Source organism: Colobus angolensis, unplaced genomic scaffold, assembly GCF_000951035.1.
Source record: "Colobus angolensis palliatus isolate OR3802 unplaced genomic scaffold, Cang.pa_1.0 Scaffold134, whole genome shotgun sequence".
Classification (NCBI taxonomy): Eukaryota; Metazoa; Chordata; class Mammalia; order Primates; family Cercopithecidae; genus Colobus; species Colobus angolensis.
The window spans coordinates 1,114,645-1,124,591 of record NW_012114422.1 but is presented as its reverse complement, the minus strand read 5'-3'; the positions used below and the strand labels follow the sequence as shown (position 1 = coordinate 1,124,591).

At 41.1% G+C, this 9,947-nt stretch overlaps 1 protein-coding gene across 1 annotated transcript in view; it reads right to left on the bottom strand.

The window, feature by feature from the left end:
• Positions 1-866, bottom strand: part of RBP4 (retinol binding protein 4, plasma) — a 10,877-nt gene extending 10,011 nt beyond the window's left edge. Inside the window, exons 1-2 of the mRNA XM_011934356.1 lie at positions 847-866; positions 51-132 (exon numbers count right to left, since the gene is read on the bottom strand). Of these exons, the coding sequence (XP_011789746.1) occupies positions 51-132; positions 847-866 (102 nt within the window). The remainder of the gene's footprint in view (positions 1-50; positions 133-846) is intronic.
• Positions 867-9,947: the final 9,081 nt, after the last annotated feature.

Below are 9,947 nucleotides of genomic sequence, written 5' to 3'. Positions count from 1 at the left end.
CGGGTTGGCCTCGGCCAGGCCAAACGCGCCAGCGGCCCTGGCTCAGTTACCCTGCACTCGTGCCAGCGGCCGCCAGCTGCGGTCTGGGGTGGCCTCCGGGGCCAGTGGCTCTGGCAGGAGGCTCGAGTCAACCTGGCGGGAAGACCGTGGCCTCACAGAGCGAGAGGGTACCCGCGAGGCTCCCTGGTGCGTGAGTGCCCAGGCCCTGGCCGTGCCAAATTGGCCCCTCCGTCAGCCCTCTGAGGTCCACTTGTGCAGGAATTTTGGAATAATTCATCCAAGTAGTTTTTCATTTTATAAAGGATGTATTTTACTCTCTTTCGGGAGAGTTGTGGTGCCCTCTGGTCAATATTTGTTCTTTAGTTTCAACATCTTTAAAAGCATTAAAACCCTCCCTGTTAAATATTCTCCAGAAACGCAACCCTGGTCAGGACAGGAAATATTTTAGCCGCCTCGGTGGTCGCCTGCTTACTCCGTGGCACTTCCCTGAAACCACTTTGAAAAACACCTACCGATTGTTTGTGATGCAATTTTATTTCAAACCCATATTGGAATTTTCATTTGTTTTCAAAGCAGCTAAGGTTGACTGTTTTGTTGGCTGGGGAGGAGACAAAGGAAAGAAGAGTAAACAACATTCTATAATGTCAACAGCCAATTAAATCAAAACACTGTGACTAGTTTAGGTATTTTGCCTGTGTGATGGCACAATTTACTGACCCTGTTTTTCTCTGTTCAAAGTTAGAGTTCCACTCATTTGATCAAAGCAGCCAGTCAAAGAATGAGAATGACAGAATGAGAATTCATGATGTGGCAAAGAAGTATCTCTTCTTAACATTCCTTCCATACAGTATCAGTTGTGTCTCCATGGCCTAAATCAGAAAGATTCGAGATCAATTTGGGCCATTTTGCTGCAGCCAGACCTGAAATAAGAGAAAAGTAGGGAAGAGGTAGGTAGCTGCCAAACAGAAATAAGGAGTTGATTGGTCCTCACACCAACCCTTTATCTATAGGGCACTGGGGCTACTTCTGAGCCTCCTGAAAAGACGACACCTGTGGCTTCCTTCCTCCCTGCTTCTCCATCTGCTTCCCACCTTCTCCTTCACTCTTGTACCCATTTGAGTCCCAGCAGTGTCTGGGGAGCCAACAGTGATGCTTTTAACTCCTAACCTCCGCAGAGCTAGGGAAGCCTGTCTCTGGACAATAACCTAACTAGGAGATCTTCTGATTTGGCCAGTTTTATGGAAGGCTGTGTAATCCCAAACAGCTCAAATAAGGTCTGCTTCAGACCCTCTCCTGCAGGACCCTATGGGGTATGGATCTATGTACCCTGGGTGGGAAAGGATTTTAGGGCACCTCTCTATCTCCTGCCCAATACTTGGATCCCCTCTTCAGCATTCCAGAGGAGAGGTCTTCCAGATTTTGCTCCAAGTTCTTTAGTGATGGAGAGCTCCTAGCTTAGCCCGATTGCCTTTGGGCAGTTATTCCTGCCAAAAATGTTCTCCTAATACCCCCTGGCCTTTCAGTCATTTCTCCTACAACACATTCTGGTGGCCCTTGCACATACTGTAGGTTGAATAATGAAGGGTATTTCAGTGCATTTTGATGATGGTTTTGATGCAGCAACATGTTTTCATTTATTTGTTGGATGTTTAAAGGTTGTTTCAGAGTAAAAATTTGAAGTGAAAAAAGAAAGTTGATGTAACCATTCCTCTGCCGCTCTTCTTTTAATGATAAATCATGGACGTTAGTGCTCCAGATACCAGCAGAGAAAAACAGTTTATTTTGGCTTTCTTTCTAGGATTTCTTCATGATTACAAATAAGTTAATTCAGGTCAACTGATGTTCTTTACTTCAGTACTTTGAAAAAGATCCTCATACATTAACTTTTCAAATGTGTGTATATGTAATATCAAAAGGAAAAATGTTCACAGTGAATATCTCTGTGTGATAAGATTAGGGACACTGAAAGTTTGTTTTTTTGTGCCTTTTTGTGTTTTTAAAATATTCAATGGTGAAAATGTTAATCAGAAAATAAAGCAAATATTTCCTTTACAAATATTTTTCTTGCTCCTTTTTCTACAGGTAAAATTATGTTTTAAATTACATCTTATAGATCGTATGTAATGTACACAAAATTTCATTCATTTCCTTGCCATGCTTCATGGAGAGACAGACCATGTTTCATTCATCTTTGTATCTGTCCCTACTGTCCCCATTTTTCCACTGGGTATATCAAGAGACTTGTTCATAGTAGGTGCTTGATCAATAGATACAATTTCTTTTAGTGAAATTAGTCGCTCTACGCAAGCTCCAGAAAACATTTATTTATTTATTTATTTCTGTTTTTTGAGATGGAGTTTCGCTCTGTTGCCCAGGCTGGAGTGCGGTGGCGGGATCTCAGCTCACTGCAAGCTCCGCCTCCCGGGTTCACGCCATTCTCCTGCCTCAGCCTCCCCAGTAGCTGGGACTACAGGCGCCCGCCACCTCGCCCGGCTAGTTTTTTGTATTTTATAGTAGAGACGGGGTTTCACCGGGTTAGCCAGGATGGTCTCGATCTCGTGACTTCGCGATCCGCCCGTCTCGGCCTCCTAAAGTGTTGGGATTACAGGCTCGAGCCACCGCGCCCAGCCAAAACATTTATTTTTAAAGACCTGTTCAGAGTTCACCCTTTCTAATATATAATTTCTCAGGATTTAGTACTTGTGGCAGAGGTGGCTACTTGGCCTTTCACCGAAAAATTTGCAGTCCCCTTCCATGCTGTAAAGTTGGGGACTACGTCTGCCAGCCCCTGCCTTCGTTGTCCCCACCTTTCGAAGCTCTATAAGGTCACGAGCCTTCTGGCCAGCGGAAGCGGCTGTGTCACTCCCACGCAGAGCTCAGAAAAGCTGTCTGTTCAATTGTTCACATCCTGTCTTGTCTTCTCTTATCTGCCAGGGTTCCCACCAGTGACTGACTTTATGTGAACGAGAGATAAGCTTCCACTGGATGAAGCTACTGAGATTTGAGAGGTTACCTGTAACAGAAGTTGATGTTAACTTAACCTTAACAGCATCAAACAAGTCACCAACTCCTAAAAAAGATTGAAAAAGGGCCGGGCGTGGTGGCTCAAGTCTGTAATCCCAGCACTTTGGGAGACCGAGGCAGGCGGATCATGAGGTCAGGAGATCGAGACCATCCTGGCTAACACGGTGAAATCCCGTCTCTACTAAAAATACAAAAAATTAGCCAGGCATGGTGGTGGGCGCCTGTGGTCCCAGCTACTTGGGAGACTGAGACAGGAGAATGGCGTGATACCGGGAGGCAGAGCTTGCAGTGAGCCAAGATCACGCCACTGCACTCCAGCCTAGGCAACAGAGACGGCGAGACTCGGTCTCAAAAAAAAAAAAAAGAAAAAAGAAAAAAAAGACTGAAAAAGGTTTTACTATAACTGATAGAAGAACTAATGCAAGACATTTATGTCCTTACCCTCATGAAAATTAAGCACTTCCAACCAGCTCCATTTTATACAAAGTAACATTTATACCCACATCTGGACGGAGGCCAAGAAAAATGAAAAACAAGGAAATGGAGCAGCATTTATCTTCTGACTGCATTTAAAAGATGTCAAAATAATTGGTTGAAAAATGGAAAGGTTAGTCAGTCCATGTTTTCAGGTACAAAGAGATAAATTAATTTTTTTCAATACGGTGTTCTCAGTGGTTGCAAAATCATCAGTCCGTCTCATCAATTTGGATAAAAATAATATGATTTTCACCAACCGAATTGTCTCTGAGATACCTGGTTATACCCATCAATATAAGTGCAGGCACAGGGCTTTCATGAGAGCAGATGTGCAGAGGGAAGGGTCCTGTGCAGCTGGCTGCCAGATGTGCCTGAAATTCCTACCTACAGGGGGTGCCTTTCCATGATGGCTAATTATAGAAACAGATAATCTGGCTAAGGTGGAACTGAAGAGTGGGTTCAGTACAATAATGTGAAATACACTTAATTAACCCAGGATATTGTTGATTTTTGCTCGTAGGCGTATGTTTTGGCTATTGTATAAACATAACTTCCTGTAGAAATCATTAACTGCAGCGAAAAATTTTAACAATGATGGAATTAGAAATTACATGTTCTCATTTATATAGAGTACTATTGAAAATCTGTTTAAACAGAAAGTTTAAGGAAGTTAAATCATTCTTTGGTAGATTTTTAAAAAGATTGTCTGGAATTTTTATTTCACTCTTGTATTAGTATTTAACATTTTATGATGTTTGTCTAGATTTCAAAATCTTCAAAGAAAGAATCTTTGTATATCCCCCTCTAGCATCAAGTACAATGCCTAGTTCACCTCACAGGCACAGTTGTAAATTTAGCCATATTTAAACTGGTAGTTTTAGAGTAGCTTACTATCACTTGCTGGCTATGAACTTGGGCAAGCTAACTTAATTTCTCTGTGCTTCAATTTCTCACCTGTAAAATAATAATGGTACCTACCTTATAAGATTATTGTAAAAATTAAATGACATAGGCCGGGCATGGTGGCTCATGCCTGTAATCCCAGCACTTTGGGAGGCCGAGGCAGGAGGATCATCTGAGGTCAGTAGTTTGAGACCAGCCTGACCAACATGGAGAAACCCCATCTCTACTAAAAATACAAAATTAGCTGGGCATGGTGGCGCATGCCTATAATCCCAGCTACTTGGGAGGTTGAGGCAGGAGAATCGCTCGAACCTGGGAGGCAGAGGTTGTGGTGAGCGGAGATCGTGCCGTTGCACTCCAGCCCGGGCAACAAGAGCAAAATTTTGTCTCAAAAAAAAAAAAAGAAATGACATAAGATAATATTTGTAAGGATCTTAGGAGGGTGCCTGTCACCGAGTATATATTTTGTATGTTATCTGTTCTTATTATCCTTCTATTGTTACCAGGTGGTTTATATTTCTTAAAAAATTCTATGTAAATGCAATGGAGTTTTCACATTGACTTAGTTATCATTTCAGAGTTTATCTAAATAAATTTATTGCCATTAAAAAATATTAGCATCTAAGATCTTGACTTTTTCCCTCATTTTCTCCATCAGTTAATATTCTATCCAAAAAAACCAAACAACAAATCTATGCTTTGAATGAACCAGCAGGACTGATGTAAAAATTAAACAGTGAAGTCAACATTTTGTCATGTTAAAAATGTATTCTAAGTGATCTGTTTGGTATTTTTAAATTTTAAGATATGTCATTTCCATCCTATTTAATAAACGGTGCTGGAAAAATTGGCTAACTATATGCAGAAGAATGAAACTTGACCCCTGCCTCTCACCATCTACAAAAACTGACTCAAGATGGATTAAAGACTTACATGTAAGACTTCAAATTATAAAAAATGCTAGAAGAAAACCTAGGAAATACTCTTCTGAACATCAGCCTAGGCAAAGAATTTATGACTAAGTCCTCAAAAGAAAACACAACAAAAACAAAACTAGACAAGTGGGACCTAATTACACGAAAGAGCTGCTGCACAGCAAAAGAAACTATCAACAGAGTGAACAGACACTCTACAAAATGGGAGAAAATATGAGCAAACTAAGCATCTGACAAAGCACTAATATCTAGAATCTGTAAAGAACAGATCAACAAGAAGAAAACAAATTACCCCACTAGAAAGTGGGCAAAGGACAGGAGCAGATATTTATCAAAAGAAGACATACAAGCAGCCAACAAACATATGAAACAATGCTCAACATCTCTCATCATTAGAGAAATGCAAATCAAAACCTTTCTAACCAGACAGTACGGCTATTACTAAAAAGTCAAAAAATAACAGATGTTGGTAAGGTTGTGGAGAAAAAAGAATACTCATATGCTGTTGGCGGGATTGTAAATTGGTTCAGCCCCTGTGGTAAACAGTGTTGAGATTTCTCAAAGAACTAATAATAGAACTCCCATTTGACCCAGCAATCCCATTACTGGGTATCTATCCAGTAGAAATCCAGAAGAAAATAAATCATGCCATCTAAAAGACACTTGCACTCATGTGTTTATCACAGCGCTGTTCACAATAGCAAAGACATGGAATCAACCCAGGTGCCTATCAGTGGTGAACTGGGTAAAGAAAATGTGGTACATATGCACCATGGAATACTATGCAGCCATACAAAAAACAAAATCGTATCCTATGCAGCAACATGAATGCAGCTGGAGGCTGTTATCCTAAGTGAATTAATGCAGGAACAGAAAACCAAATACCACATGTTCTTACTTACAAGTGAGAGCTAAACGTTGAGTATACATGGACACAATGATGGGAACAATAGGCACTGGGACCTCCAAAAGGACAAAGGAAAGGGTTGAAAAACTACCTATTGAATACTATGCTCCCTATCTGGGTGATGGGTTCAACTGAAGCTCAAACCTCAGCATCACGCGATATATTCGTATAAAAAACCTACACATGTACCACCTGAATCAGACATTTAAAAAAATAAAATATGTCATTTTCTGAAATTGATTTTGTTTTTTCCAGTGCCTAGCAGCAGACAGCCAATAAGAGACACAAAGATCTTGCTAACACTGGCAAGAAGCTCTGCAAAGAACTATCCCAAGAGGAAGAGCCACGGAAATCACAGGACTTTGTCAAGAACAAGAAAGAAAGAAAAGGCTATTGGTATGTGTGCTAAAAGGAGGCTTCTAATATTATCCATTTAAAAATCTTTGATAAAATGTCATTTGTCTTAGTTCAGGTGGCTATAACAAAGTGTCATAGACGTAATGGCTTATAGACAACAGAAATTCACTTCTCATGGTTCTGGAGGCTGGAGGTCTGAGGTCAGGGTGCCAGCATGGTCAGGTTCAGTGATGGCCATCTTCCTCTTCCAGGTCACAGAGAGCCATCTTCTCTTGGTATCCTCACATGGGAGAAAGAGGGCTAGAGAGCTCTCTGAGGACCCTTTAATAAGGGCACTAATGCCACTTGTGAGGGTTCCATCCTCATGACCTAGTCATGTCCTGAAGGCCATATCACCTAATACCATCACATTGGAGGTTAGGATTTCAACAGATGAATTTTAGGGGAACACAAACATTCAGTCCATAACTTTGCTCAACACTCAAAGTAGTTAACAGTGACCCCTTGTCTTGTGTGCTTTTACCAACTAATCAATTGTCTCGTCCTGTCAATTGTCGTGACACATTTGCTGGATCGTGTCTCACGTTTGTCCTTTTCTTTTTCATTCCCAAGCAACTTCACCCATAGACTGCAGAGATAACCTCAAAATCTTTGTTGATGAATGACTGAATTTCTTAATTACATAAATTATATATGTTCATCATCGATACTGTACAAAAATCAGGTAAGCAAAAAAGAAGAAAAAAATTAATGTCTTGAATCCCACCACTTTGAAATAACTTTTTTTTTTTTTTTTCCTGAGCTAGGGTCTCGCTCAGTCACCCAGGTTGGAGTGCAGTGGTGCAATCACAGCTCCCTGCAGCCTCTACCTCCTGGGCTCAAGCTCCTCATCTCAGCCTCTCAAGTAGCTGGGACAACAGGCATGTGACACCAAGCCCAGCTAATTTTCGTATTTTTTTGTAGGGCGGGGTTTCGCCATGTTGCCTAGGCTGGTGTCAGACTCCTGAGTTCAAGTGATTTGCCTGCCTCGGCCTCCCAAAGGGCTGGGATTACAGGCATGAGTCAGTGTGTCCTGCCTTGAAATAATTTCACTTAATATTTTGGTATATATACCTCTTTCTGTGCATATTAATGGAATCATGCTGCAATACTGTTTGTAATTAACTGCATATCATAAATATTTTTTCATATCAATAGACTAACAATATTATTAGGTCGGTGCAAAAGTAATTGTGGTTTTTGCCACTAAAAGTAATGGGAAAAACTGCAATTACTTTTGTACCAACCTAATAGCTGTGTAGCTTTCTATTTCAGAGATCTAACACCATTTATTTACTCAACCTCCTACTATTGAGTGTCTAGGCTACTTCTAGTCTTTTACTTTTATACCCACACTCATGAGAAGCACCCTTGCAACTGTATTAATCACATACATTCTTAATTATTTCTCTAAGATGAATTCATAAAAGCAGAATTATAGGGTCAAAGTCTATACCAATTTTTAGGTTGTTTGATAATGAGCCAAATGCAATAAAATATCTTAATCTGTATCCCAGTGTCCAGTATTTTCTTTTCCTCCAAGTTATCTTTCTCATTAAGTTGGTAAAGAAGAATACTAATAATGTTGCCTCCCACTTCAAAAATTTTCCAGGATTCAAAATCCTCAGTCTAGCCTTTGAGGCCCTTCTAATCTGGGCCCCACCCACCTTTCCAGGGTCATCTCTCACTGTCCTCCCTGTATTACCCTACACCCCATGCTATTGCTTCTGAACACTCTCGATTTCTACCCTGTCTTCAGCCACACTAGATATGATCCCTTTCGTGAACTCCCGTAGCTGTGTGCATGTACTTCACTTCCAGCATGACTTGCATTCTGTTCTATGTCTCATGGCTTTTTATGCACTAGTCTTATCTCCCTTCCCATGCCACAAGTGCTTGTCATCCCCCTAGGTCCCCGGCAGTAGAAATATAACTGTCAGAATTGTCTTGGTGATGCTGCAGTAACAACAACCCTCATGTCTCCGAGGCTGAAAACAAGACAGGTTTATTTCTCATCATGCTACATGTCCATCTCAGGTCAGCAGGGGCCTCTGTTACATGACATCCTCACTCTGGGATTCAGGAGCCCTTTCACCTGAAACTGATGTGGTAGTAGAGGGAACAGAGACCTGGAGAGCCTCCCATTGGCAATTAATTGTTCCTGTCTGAAAGTAATATTTCTGCCCATAACCTATTTGTTAAAATCAGTCATATGGCTGTACCAGAGGGGGGAAGAGTAATCTTCCCATATAACTGGGAGAAGGAAACAATCATACAATATAAAGGGAACTTGAAGTCTCTATCACAATAGCTAGAATGGTGCCTTGCTTATAACAATCAATAGACAAATGTTGAAAGAAGGAACAAATGAGGCCAGGTGAAGTGGCTCACATCTGTAATCCCAGCACTTTGGGAGGCCAAGGTGGGCAGATCACCTAAGGAGTTCAAGACCAGCCTGGCCAACATGGTGAAACCTTGTCTCTACTAAAAATACAAAAAAATTTAGCCAGGCGTGGTGGCATGTACCTGTAATCCCAGCTACTTTGGAGGCTGACACAAGAGAATCGCTTGAACCCAGGAGGCAGAGGTTGCAGTGAGCCAAGATCACCCCTGGGTGACAGAGGGAGACTCCATCTCTTGTTATCCCCAAAAACAAAGAATGAACAAATGAACAAATCTCTAACTAGTTATGAAAATAAAAGAATGCTGAAGATAATAGGATATTTCTTTTTCAAATTAATATTCACTTTTATAAGATTATGAAACATGAACATATATGGGCATTTTGTTTTTTCTAAGTATAAGTCTGTATATGAAGTGCAAATATGTGTTTTTCCCTCTCTGTTTCAGGAGGGAAGGATGAAACCAGGAAATCGTGAGCATGCCACATACTTTTGGGAGAAGTAGGAACTGTGCCATGAGTCACACAAAACAACTAGGTAGAAAAGAGTGCCCAAAATTGTTAGATGAGGAGGATGGTCCCATAGGAGGGGTGACTCAGTTGACTCAACTCTCTCATGGGAAATATACCTCTGCATTATCCTAATTATAATAATAGGATGTTATGAAGTAAATAGTCATCCAATGAGGAACCTCCTGAGACTAGAGTTGAGTGTGACATAGGATAGTCCAAGAAAATGTGTGCACCTGACAAGGTGCTTTGAGGTAGCAGGTGAAACTCAATCAAAGAAGTGGCATAACTCAACAAATGACTGTTTGAGTTCTGTACCCCTGGGAACACCATGTTTCCCACCAAGAATCTCTCAATTCTCAACAGGGAATGTGCAATCTCAACGGATCTCTTT